General features: G+C 40.2%; 1 protein-coding gene across 4 annotated transcripts in view; it reads left to right on the top strand.

Annotated features, from left to right (window-relative positions):
* PDGFD (platelet derived growth factor D) overlaps positions 1–13,197 on the top strand; it is a 138,467-nt gene that overhangs the window by 81,641 nt on the left and 43,629 nt on the right. For 2 of the 4 annotated variants that reach the window (XM_059838626.1, XM_059838625.1), the window contains exons 3-4: positions 1,402–1,582; positions 2,250–2,291. In XM_059838626.1, coding sequence (XP_059694609.1) covers positions 1,402–1,582; positions 2,250–2,291 — 223 coding nt within the window. The remainder of the gene's footprint in view (positions 1–1,401; positions 1,583–2,249; positions 2,292–13,197) is intronic. The other 2 variants (XM_059838629.1, XM_059838627.1) reach the window with 1 other exon arrangement.

Below are 13,197 nucleotides of genomic sequence, written 5' to 3'. Positions count from 1 at the left end.
AAGTGGTCATGGTGGATCTGTTATTTTCTGTTCTGTGCAATTTGGGGTTGGTGAATATAAAAGCAGCAGAGCTGATTTTCTCAAACCACATAGTACTTGTGGTTTTTTTCTCATGGGCTCTCAGCAGAAAAAGAAAAGCAGGTCTGTTATTTACAGAGCTATTCAGCTCCCACAACTGGGCAGGGAGGAGGGTGCTTGGCCCACAGACTTGGGGGTGGGAAGCAGTGCATTGCTAACAAGAATCACTCAACAGTCCTGAACTCCTTCTTTGGAGGGAGCAGATGCTTGGATAATAGAAAACATTCCTGGTAAAGACCTCCAGAGTTTTAAGTCTTAACTGTACTGTGAGGATGGCACTCAAACTGCCTATCTTGTCATCACCTCTGCCTCACTGGCAGCAATGTGTGGGGCCTAATTCTGGCTCCAAAGATATTGAGAGACATTTTGTCATAGATTTAGTAAAAGCAGAACTTCATTCTCTGTCCCCTTTATTCTCCAGCTCAATAACTGTACTCATTTATTTTTTTATTTATTTATATGGTCATTTATACCCAAGCGGGCAAATGCACAGGCTGGAGCAGTGAATGCTGCCGCTGTGTCACTTCATCCCTGGGGTTTGGTGCCTTCTGCTCCTGGCAGCACCCTCTTTGGGCTCAGGGACCACTGCTGTGGCAGGGGTGCCTGGCCAAGATGTGACTTTTCACAGAACAAGATGTGCTGTTGCATTTTCCCTGGCATGCACATGAACTCCCCCCTGCAGCACGCAGAGCGGCAGCGTGCTTTGAAAGCTAGACATAAATCTTTCCCTTCCAGCTACAGGAGCAATGTGCCACCTACAAGGAAAGTCCAGAAAAGCACCTTTCAGTATCATGCACTGCTCTGTGTCCCTCCAGCATCTCCCTTTGCTCCTGGCACAGTGGCTGCCCCTCTCTAGCCCTCTGACCGACAGAGCAGGCGGGCACCTCTGGCTGCTGCTGCTGCAGGGAGTTGGGTGACCACCAGAAAGTGCACAAATGCTTGCAGCTGCTCAGGTTGGGCAGCTTGCCTTAAATAATATTTTATCAGGTCTCTAAATTATTTACCCACCACATGAAACACAATGCGTATGCTTACTGTATACTAAGCACATGCAAGTGCCTCTTATTGTTATTTTAACGTGGCAGCAAATACTGTCATGTTCCAGGAGCACAGAAATCAGTCATTTGAGCACTCAGGCAGTAGCTTGCAGCTTAGTGTATTTAGTGGCACACAAACTTGTCCACCATTTGTAATATTTAGTCTGGTGTTTTGGAGTGGAGAACAGGGGACAGATGTCTTTGTGTCTCCAGCTGTGCTCCTGTCAATTTGCAAGCACCTTCTGTAACCAGAGTCAGCAGAAACTAATTCTTCATACTCTTTCAGGTATGATTTTGTGGAAGTGGAAGATGTGTCAGAGACCAGTACAGTTATTCGAGGACGGTGGTGTGGACACAAGGAAGTACCTCCGAGAATAACATCAAGGACAAATCACATAAAGATAACCTTCAAATCCGATGACTACTTTGTGGCTAAACCTGGATTCAAGATATGTTACTCTCTTGTGGTAAGTCTCCCAGGGGTAATAGCGGTGAGACACAGCTTGCAGTGTAAAAGAGCATCAGTTCTTGAAGACTAGATGGTGTAGCTAAACGTGGGATCAAAACACTAAATGACTGAAAGTAATTTTATTCCAGCAACTGCATTAATGCAGATCAAAGTATTTTTGACATCGTGTCATTAAATATAAAATAAAGTCAAGTTCAGTTCAAGATTTACTCTAATTACATGTTTCAGAAGCACTAGCACTTTCTACACTAAAGCTGCACTGCCACTGCCTTGAGAGATGCTGCAGAAGTAGCAAAGAAATGGCTGCTCTGTGAACCCCTTTTTCATGTTCATCTGAGGTCAAATAAAAAAACCTTGAGGGGTTATGGCTGTGATTCTCTGCTAAAGAATAGTTTATCATGTATTCAATAAAAGTCTGCATGCAAGACAGCGTGCTAAGGCTCAGACTGTATTTTTAATCAGATATCAACATACTTCTGTATATGCAGAAGCATTAGTAGTGTATCATGTGCCATTTCAATAAGATGAAAATATATTTTTTGTTTGTTTTTATTTTGGTTTTGCTTTTAGGGAGCAGGAATGCTCAGTACACTTAAGTAGATTTTGATACAAATATGTATTTCTTTTGTATTGCCCTGATTAATAATATAATGCTTTTGGTGCAGTGTAGCTCGAAAGAGGCAGATTTTGCAAACACTCAGGAAATGGTAAGCAATAATTTATTATACTGTCATCATTATATTTTCCTATCCATCACACTTCTTATTCCCTTTTTAATAAATCCACTGTCCTTTAACAAGAATAAGCAAGCCTGGAATAGCAGTAATGTTGTAACAGGAAAGATTAATTGTTTGAGTCATTTCACTTCCACCTCTTGGCTTTGCATGCATGTATGCCTGTGTATGCTAAAAAGAGTCCATAAACAGCACATTGTCAAGACAGAGCAAAGCTATAAAGATTTTGCTCCCTTGTATTTAAATTGTTAGGCTTCTAGTGGAGTAAGGCATTAAATTGTAAGTACATCCTGAGCTCTAATTTGAAGATAATCTACTAAAACTCAAATTCAGGGAGAACAGTCTATGAAAGACCACTGGGCATAAAAATGAGAGTGAAGCAGCAGCCTTTCTTTATACTGTTTGTATTTCAGCACAGCCACAGAAACCCTGCTGCATTTAGCAAGTTTTATTCCAGAGAATATACAGATAGTCTGATAGTATTCGGCTTTCCAAAACATGAATGTTATCACTCATAAGACACAGGACTCTCTGCACTAGAAAGCTCAGAAAAGGCTGTTGTATTTACCTAATTTCAAAACTAGGGAGTAAACTGAGAATTTGCAATCTAGCAAATCTATTGACAAGAATAATCTCTAAGTGCACCCTCTGAATGGAATACTGCTTTATTTCAGAGAAGAGCCCTGGTGATTGGTGGTATTTGTGAGATGGGGGCTGATTTTCAGTTAACTGCTCTTCAGATTCTGAACCATACAGCCTAAAAGTGCAGGATTAATTCTGAGCAGAGTCAGCCCTTATTCCATGGTCCCCACAGTTGCTAGAGTGCAGTTCAGAGATCTCCTGAGCACTGCTGACCCCTGAAGGTTGGACTGGCTGTGTGTTTCTAGTCAGTAGACCAGGGAGCATTAATGAAGCATGCAAAAAAACCCATGGTATTTTCTATGAGATGAAATTAGGGACCTTTATATTGTCTTGTTTTCTTTCCCTTCATAACCTTCTCCAACAAAGGTCTGCTTCTGGGAACAAAATGCACAAGATATGCACAAATCTCCTAATTCCTGTGCTTTTTCTTATGTTTGGAATTTGGATCTGCATGGTAGTTGTTTATTTGTATACCAGACTCTTATAATTTCCAGAGAAAATAAGTGATTTGGAATTTATTGATCAGCTCCATCTTCTGTGCATCATGCCAGAACGACTGGGTGAATTTCTCACAGTTACTCATGCAGCCAAGCAGCCTTGCAGCCTGACTCTTTGGCCTCTCATTAATAAATCTTCAAGGAAGTCAGTGAAGTTCACTACATTTGATGCAGATCAAGCTTTTACTTAGGTCAGCACTCTACATGAGGCACAAATAAGGCACCAGAGAGCTTAGTAGAAACATCCTTCACTATCTTTGTATACTTGTGTTTTTCCATTAACTGCACATTTCAATACCATTTAGAGAAACAAAAGGGGATTATTTTTCTAGAGAAGACATAAATTAGACTTGTAGCACTTGCATCACATTTGCCTTTGTGAAACAAGGTATAGGAATTAAACATCCCATGTAGGATGAAAGGGCTCAATGGGATTAGAACTCAGACTGATTCTGGAAAATTAGACCAAAAAGATAAAGGGATGGTCTTTAACAGTGTAAGGTTGAAAACTATATGGATACATGTAAATATTTAACTGTCCCAATATAAGATAAAGGACAGGGGAGAAAAATCTGTGAAATAAAGTCTGACCATCTAATTACAGCATTTAGTAACTTCTGTTTGCCAGGGCTGTCTCCCTCCACCTTCCTCCTCCACCTCCTCTTCCTTTACCCTCTGTGTCTTGGCACCTCTGCCTCTGCTCTCCCCTCTGTGGGTCTGAGGGACTCAGAAGGCTGGAAGGGGAGCAGTGATGGTGATCTTGAAGGCACAGGACAGGTCCTGCATGCTGCTGCCTGCTGCCTGTCCCAGATCTGCTCTTCCTCAGAAAGTTGTAGCCCTCCCTGGAGTGGGAGATCCAGGGTGGACCTGACTCCGGAGGTTGTTAGTGAGTTGTGTGTGTCCCACTTCCCACTGCTGACCTCAAGTTGCCTAAGAGTCAGAAGTGTCCTAAAAAAGTCCTAGAAGGCACCCAGCTGTAGCTCTGCAGTTTGTTGGCTTGGTCTGGGTATCCACATAGAGAATTGTTTCCCTTGAACCTCTTTAAAAATAGCTTTTTTCTCTAAGGCTCACAGATCTAGCGCAGAAATGGTCGGGAGCAAGACCTAGACAGCTATTAGGGAAGGAGCCTCACGTGATTGCAAATTTATTTGAAACTCCTCCCTACCATTACCACTTAAAGCCATTATTTCTTAGTATTTTTTAATCCTTTTCTTGAGTTGCCTCAGAATTATTAAATTGAATTATACAAGGAACTGAGGTATTCTAGGGTGGTGGTTTTTTGTTTGTTTTTGTTTGTTTGTGGGATTTGGGTTTTTGTGGGTTTTTTTGTGGTTTTTTTTGTTGTTGTTTTTTAGTTGGGGTTTTTTATTTGTTTGGTTTTTGGGGTTTTTTTTTGTTACATTATTTTTATGCTAAGGGCATAATCATTCACAACAGTGTAGAAGTCCATGAAGCAGAGGAGGTTAAATTTATATAATTCCCTTTTTCCTTCTGAAGTGCTTTCAATGTCATAATTCTGGAAAGGGATGTTATTAGGATTCTTCACAACTTCATTTGCATGGACATTTAGTGAAATAGTCTAGGAACTCATTCAGGAACATGTTTCAACAATAAAGGTGAATGTTTGGAATTAAAATTCCCAACTCTGCATATAATTTCATTTTAATGAGACAGCTAGAAAATGTTGGATTCCATTTGCTAATTAGAAACATTATTTTAAGTTTCCTGTAAAAGGCACATATTTGTTAAACATTTATAGCAATAAATTCCTATTGCTGTACTGATTGCTTGATTAATCCTAAATGAAATCCATACTTTGGAATTTCAACTGAAATCATTATTGGAAACAAGGGCTACCAAAAAGCTAGGAACATATGTATATGACTTGTATAAACATGCATGTATATAAAGGTGTAAGGTTACACAGACATCTTTTTTACATACATACATATATACTTGTGGACATGTGGTATTAAACAGGAGAACATAGGAACATTTGTCCCAAGATAAGCTTATGCATCAAAATATCAAGGTGTTAAATCCTAAGTAGTTTTAGCTTGTTAAAAATGATGTTTTTTGGATAAGGGAGCCATAAAAACTTAATGGAATAGAGCAGGGAGGAACTTTGAATTTGGATCCATATTAGAAATTTTACAGGAATAGCTTTCTGCTAAACACCCTGTATATAGGTCACCACACCTCTGATCAAAAAGAGAGCATTAGTCACAAACAGGGGTAAGACACCACAATAAAATTCAGTCACTTTTCCATACTAAGAATGTTGATCAAAGTTTGCTCAAACTCTAGGCTTAAACAGTTTAATACTTGCCTATTAAACTCAGAAGAAAACAAACAAAATTGGAAGAGCAATCAAAAAATGAAAGTGGGAAAAATGAGAAGCTGATCCTGATACTTGCACTCACTACTATCACTCTGAATTAAGCGACTGGTTCCCTGTATTTTATTACACTTGTCTGCACAAGTAGTGCAGCAGCAGGCTTAAGGGTTTTTTTAAATAAGTCAATAAATAAATGCCCTTAAGAGTTAACACAATCATAAAAAGACTCACCAGTGGGAACACAGATCCATAAAGATCATAAGGAATGATTAATTCTAAGCTGAAGCCAGTCTGGATGGTACATGAGTCTGCTGCTGTACTTCTGGTTTAGCTTGTCACTTCTTTCACAGAATGGATAGATAATTCATTTCTGTATCCAGGACAAAATATTCTGCCTAAAACTCCATGTAATATATCTCATGTGACAACAGGAGTGATAATGGTGTGTCTGTACCTTCCCTACTATTAGATAATCTGCAGAAAGAAGCCCAGTAAATTGCTGGGAGTACAAAAGAAATGGCATGGAGTGGGATGGCATGTCTTGGTTAATAAAGTGATTGAACATTAAATAGATTTCACAATGAAGAAAGAATAACTTAATTGTGACCTTTTATCAATTCTTCTGCTACTTTCTCTGATTTCAGTTTTGGTTGCCTGTCTATTCTAGACAGGAAAGACTTTTTATAAATGCAACCCATGTGCAAAACAGTTAATCTATTTGATGAAACTTCCATTTTCTTAAGTTTTGACAGAAAACTATTTTCTGTGTTTTGCTTAAGGCATACTATCTTCATAAAATTATCTCCTAGAGGCTCATCTTTCAGGGGAGAAGTAATTAAGTCCTAGGTTCTAATTAGATAAGGCTTGCTCAACATCTTTAGCGTGTTACTTCTCCAACTTCACATAAGCAGGGAATTTAGGAGATTATCTATGCAATTTTTTTTTTTTGTTTGGAAGCTGTTAAAATTTTTAACCACCAACTTAAGATTACATCACATTAAAAGGAGATATTACTTCTTGACGCATTTTGAGACATGGAGTATCTTAGAGTAAATTTATATGGGGAGGAGGAATGCTTTCCATTTAATAAGGGTTCCTGAGAATCCAGCAATCCTCAACCTTCTGCTTAATTCACAGGACCTAACCTGTCCTTCAGCAAAGTTTGATGAAGAAAGGAAGGTGGCATGGTAGAAAAGCAAAGCAGTGTGGTAGGCCAGCAAATTCTGGTTCTCCCAGCACTCAGAGCAGAACAAAAGATAGTGAAAGACGCAAAAAAAAGCAAAACTGGGAGTCAGCTTGGCAATAAGGAAAGGGTATTCTTGAATTCAGAAGGCATGTCTGGATGGTCAGTTTCACAGGCAGCACTGGCTGCTCCAGGGACTGCCAAAATTTCTAATTAAAAGATTCATGCCGACATTTGCATCAAACCCAAGAGCTTTTTCTGCTTTCAGCATCCTGTCACACCTTCCAAAACCCTAAACCTTTACTGACTAACTCCTAAGTCTTGTCTGCCCAGTCTCTTTTCCTCCAGGGTGGGAAAACTTGCAGGTTTTCAAGTGTGAGATGAACCGGCTGACTGCAGCACGTGAGTCACGGGGAGCCTGGGGTGCAGCCAGAGCAGCCAAACCTGACATGACCCAGTGCTTCACAGTCAGATGTCCCAGACTGCATTGTCCCCCGGTGTCCCCTAGGCTGTGGCCCTAACGTACTCCTTCTCTTGGCAGGTCTTCCAAAGGTCTGCTGCCCCTTCCAGGTTTACTCTTGTCGCAGACACTAAGATGGGTCCCAATCCCTCTGCTATGTGACTCTCTAAATTTTAAACTTCATTGGGAGTCTCCCTGTTTTGTGTCTTAATTTTTAAAGCCTTTCAAAATTCAGAGGTTTCAGGGAGAAGAGGAATAACTTGCCAGCTTGGCATTAGAGGATGCTGCAAGTACTAGAGGGAAGGACTGATACAGGATCATACAGGAATGGCAATGAAACAGTGGCAGCAGCAAAGGCAAAGGAGGACAGTAAGATAAGTCCAAGTTCAGAAATAAAGGTTTTTGTGGGTAAGGCAAACACACATAATGGAAGAGTCAAGTCCACAGAGAGAGGGAAGGCAGCAGAAACACTAAAATGCCATGGTGGGAGAGGTAGGTGAAGCTCCAGAGAAGCAAATATTCTTGAAAACAAAAGGAAAAATTACAAAACTGAAGGACAGAGAGGCTGTGACTAACAGTATAAAACTTGGAAAGCACACCATGAAAGAAGGAGCCTTCCCTCCTTACTAGGAAGGCATTCACATGTCACTTGTTCTTAACAGTCACATGAATGTAGTTTCACTCGGACTGCAGAGGGTGAATGGCAATAGGGAAATGTTTTTAACGAGGCAATGAAGAGAAGGAAGGATTTGGGTAACCCAGAAGAGTCATGGTGGCATGGTTCAGAAGGAAAAGAGGAAAACAAATGGGAGATTTTAAAGAGGAAATGGACTTGAAATAAGGAAGCCTGTGTCCAGGAAAGTAGGGAGGGCAGTTATGGATCAGGTGGAAAGCAAGACAAAAGTAAGATCATTTTGCTAGATCAGCCTCTTTTGGCAAAACCTCTGGCTGTGAATTTGAGGACTGGGTTTGAATATATTTCAAAAGTGAAAAGAGTTGACTGGGAACGTTAATGAGGAATTGAGTTATGGCCAGGGAAATACAGACCTCCTTGCAAGGGAGAACCAGAAGCAGTGGGACCATAGAAACACACAGAAGCTCCCAGAAGCTGTCAGACTTCAACTGATAAAAAACTGTTTTAATCAGAAAGGAAAATAGACCTTAATGCCTGTGTTTTCTCAGCTGCAAGCATGTGTGCCTGGCAGTTTTGTTGTTTGAACAGCATGAGGGAGAACTGGCCATTTGCTCTCCTCTGTCCTTGATTTGTTGACAGCTCAGTTAAAGTGTGGCTTCTTTGCAGGTTGTTGTCATTGATCTGTCTTAACATAGAAGTAGTCCTGTTAATGTCCAATTCCTGCTGAAAATGCTACATCTTAACTCCAGTCCTGTGCTATTCACTGGATGAGAACTTACCAAACTCGTGGTGGCCAAGAATGAGGAAATGCAGCACTTTGCACCTTCAAAAGACTGTACAAACATAAATGTTTGATTTTAAAATCCAGTGTCCTGTCCTGTCTCAAATACTTGATTCTAAAAATACTTAGAGGCATTTGGGTTCATTTAGGACAGCTTTAGATTTTGCAGAACTGCATTTCCTGCAGCCAGAACTTACCTGTTTAAAGAATTCCTGAGGAAATTAGTGACCCAGAGGAAATTTCCACTTGTCCAAGATAAGTTAGAGGAATAAATGACACCAACAGGAAAAGATCATCATGTGCGCTACAAGAGAGTTACTTACCTGTGTTAGACAAAAATAAACAGAGATTCACAAGCCTCATTAAGACTGAAGATGATTTCTTACCCAATACACCAAAAGTAAATTGGAAAAGGCAAATGGCAAGAAGCATGCATTCATATTAGAAATGAGATCACAGCATGTAAGAATAGCAGATTAGAGTCGGGAATGTTGCAGTTGTTGGAAAGTGTATATACTGGTAGAACAGTGACTTCAGTATTTTAATTGAATGAAGGGAGCCATGGTATCATAGCAACTGGCCATGATCTTGCCACTGTATTTGACTAAGGGAGGGCATGTGTGAAGATTCACAGTAAATCATCTGCCCTGTTAGCTTTCATGGTGTTGTGGTTTAAGCCCAGATGGAAATTAAGCACCACACAGCTACTCACTCATGCCCCTCCTCTCTCCACCCTGCTGGAATGGGGAGGAGGATTGAAGTAAAACTTGTATGTTGATGTAGGAAGAGTTTAATAATTGAAAATAAATTAAAATACAGTAATAATGATGATAATAAATAGTAAACAAAAAGTGTGGTTCTGTGGTGTGGAATATCCCTTTGGTCAGTTTGGGTCAGCTGTCCCAGCTCCCTCCCAGTTTGTTTTGCATGCCTCCTCACTGGCAAAGCGTGATATTAGAAGAGAAAAAAAGAGTTTTTGACTTAGGATGAACATGACTTAGCAAAAACCTAAATCTGTGTTTTTTCAACACCATTCTCTTTCCAAATTCACACTGTAACAGCTACTGAGAAGAAATTAACTCCAACCTAGCTGAAACCAGGACACATGCCTATATTGCTTCCTGGTTCATAGTCACATTTTAGTCATAATATACCCAGATACATAAAAAAATTCAGTGTGAAAGCTAATCTTTTCCATATTCTTCAAATGTCAGTTATAGTCAAGCAATCTCTGTTAAACAAAAATACAGAGTCCAAGAAAAGCAGACTTCCAGTGAGCCAGACTTCCAGTTCGTGATACTGGTTAAGGCAAAATTGTTCTGTGGGAAACGTAAAAAATTAAACCCATTCCCAAACTTGGGAAATTCTTATGTAGTTGTTTTAATTAGGGAAACAAATCAATGATTCCTAGTAGTCTAGGAATCTTTAGAATGAATTTTGGTTAGAAAATGGATGGAAGATATTTAAAGTATTGTTTATTAAAACGACTCTGGGTCAATCAGTTTTTAAAAAGATTTAATACTCAAGGCTTTTTTTAGAGCTTGCTGGTGTTAAAATCCATAATTTTACTTACCAGGTGTGTTGGACAGCTTTCTCATGGTATCTATAAAGCAATATTTTTAATTAACATTAAATACGTGTAGGTAGCAGAAAGTTAGGATGGATCCAACACCAAAAATCATAGTGCATGAAATGGAGGGGTACATTTTATGTGCCATAATGAGCATAACCTGGGAGAGAGCAAAGACCATTCTTTTCCCTTTGCTTCCCATGTCTGTGCAAATAATCAGAAAATATAAGTAGCTTGGACCTGGTGTTTTGACACCGTACAAGAGACAGACCAGTCACAGCTTTAATTCAGTTTCTGTTAGAAGACATAGAAAGGCCTTGTAGCTAATTTGCCTGCTGGGAGTTGACCATTAAGAAGACACCAGAAGAAGAGATGGCAAATGCAGTAGCAAACTGAGCCAACATAAACACCCAATCCGTGCTGCTGGTAGACTTGTGATCCTCTTTTGTATCTGCACTAAAGAGGAGGGTGAGTCCATCCATTCTTCCCGGTTGACTAACCCTAACCAGCACATCAGTGTGCATGAACATGAGGTGAGTTTACACTGTCAGACTTTTTTAACAGCACTCATTGTTTAACCTGTCGATCACATGAGCTGTTTGTGTGAAAAGCAGGACTGTTTTAGACTGCTGACTTGAGGATGGAATTCTGTCTCTGTAAATCCATCTTCTGTCCTTTACTTCCACTTCAGCAACAGTTGAAGAATTTTGGCATTTGAAATGTTCATAACATATGAAGAACTTGGTTTGGTAAATCTGGAGGGTGTGTTCTAAAAATTTAGTTAAAATGGAAAATTTTTTGGGAAAAGAGAGGGTCTGTGTTTGATTCTGTAAAAAGTTTAGTTCTATTGCGATGCTGCAGAGAGGTGTTAGTTGATTACTCCTGGTTCTTCAATGTGGCAGCACTAGTCAGACTTACAAGCATGGCAACAAGGGAAGAGGAAATGGCCTGTTCTTCCCAGGCCCTATTTCTGTTTAGCAGCCTCTGCTCTAGATTTTCTACAGAAGACAAAGGTGCACAGCTTAATTAAAGTGTACCAACTGTGTTGGAGAAGAGTAGGAAGTCAGTCTGCTTCCTCTGGAAGTCTGTCAGAAGCAAATACCAAAAGTGGTATGGTGCATTGAAACATGCTAGACCTCCAGCTGCACTGAGGAACTTGTGAAAATCCATCACAGCAGGTGTTGGTTGCAAGTTGTCTTTTAAATCAAAACAAGGATTGCGTGTCTTCACAGCCTTCTGTAGAGAGAGGCTCTAAGGCACAACTTCATGTTCTGTGCTCCTCCAATACTATTTATTTAACTGTGTGTCAGCACCTTGCAAACCCTGGCAGCACAATCCTACTCTTGTACTGTTCTAGCTGAGTTTGGGTTGCAGAGTCTCTTTCAGCCTTAGCACTGTTCAACGTGTTTTTGTCATTCTTGGCAAGCCAGGGAACACAATGCATTGTGTATAATGGGTGTTTAATTGCTTACATAATAAATCTTTGCCTTGTTTGTTGCAGCAGCTGTAACTGCTGTAGACTACTTACATCTCTGGATCAGATGATTCTGATTGTTTTAAGATTACTGAATCTAAATTTAGGCGCTTTTATTTTCCCAGTAATGTCTAATGCAGACAAACCTAGAATTCTGATGTGAGGTGATTCAGTCAACTTTCCTTCAGGACAAGAATTTTCTGTGTTGTGAATTCATTACTTGATCATCTGGTATAATTTTTAAATATAACAAGCACATACAGAACATTTAACCACGGACTAATAAATCACTGTTGCAAAGACATTTTTTCTTTCATAATAAGTTAATATTTCTTTTTTTTTAAATGCCATACCATTGCCTGCAATTATATTTCTTATTGATTTATGGTAAAGAAGTCTGTTCATTTTGTTGTGGGTGTATATCTCCCTTAGGTATTTGCAGTGTGCATTCATGCTGCTTTGCTTTTTGCTTAGTCAAGCAATGCTGTCCCTATTTAGCTTTTAATCTTATCCAAAAGATGTCCCTATTTAGCTTTTAATCTTATCAGGCTATTTAATTTCCTCAGTGTTTTTGATGTTCTTATCAGAACTGCCCCAGATTTTCCTAAATTTTTGCAATGTCTCTATGGTAGTGAATGGAACTGGGTCTGGTGGTTCAGGCATCACCAGGGCTGTGTTATGGGTGGTGGTGTTGCAAAAAATCATTTTGGCATCAGTGTCACCTGCCAGGTTACGCATCTTAGGCAGGTCTGCCTGACAGTTGCCAGCCTGCCTACCCTAGCCCTTGGAATGTGTCCTTTAATGAGTTTTCTTTTGTCAGCTCAGTCCATCTTTGGGCTCCCAGGTTTCCTAGGCTCCTCCTTCGATTCAGCATGGAATCTAGAAGCACATTAGCTTGCATCTTTCCACAGCAAACTTTCCTTGTGTTGGGTTGTGATACCCAAGCACCGATTTTTGCATGTCCTCAGTGAAGATGGTTGCGCGTGCAGTTGCAATTTCCGTGGGTTTGGACACAGCATCATGACCTAAGGGAGGGTGCTGGCTTCCAGGCCAGGCTCCACCAGTGCTCGAACGCCTACTCACAGCCTAAAGCCTTCTCACCTCAAAGACAGGCACATCAATTGTAAAATGCCACAAAATTAACTTCTAAAAGACACTGCAGAAGCAGGTGGTGCTCCAGCTTCCATTGTGGGACACTGCAGGCAGGGTGGGCTGCATGGTCAGACCAAGAGTGATGAGCAAAGAGGTTTCTCTGTTGTGCTCTTTTATTTGGATGCTCACCTTCCCTGTGCCTGCCAGA

Source organism: Haemorhous mexicanus, chromosome 2 (assembly GCF_027477595.1).
Source record: "Haemorhous mexicanus isolate bHaeMex1 chromosome 2, bHaeMex1.pri, whole genome shotgun sequence".
In the NCBI taxonomy this organism is placed as follows: domain Eukaryota; kingdom Metazoa; phylum Chordata; class Aves; order Passeriformes; family Fringillidae; genus Haemorhous; species Haemorhous mexicanus.
Note: the sequence above shows the minus strand (reverse complement) of the source record. Positions and strands in the feature narration are given on the sequence as shown.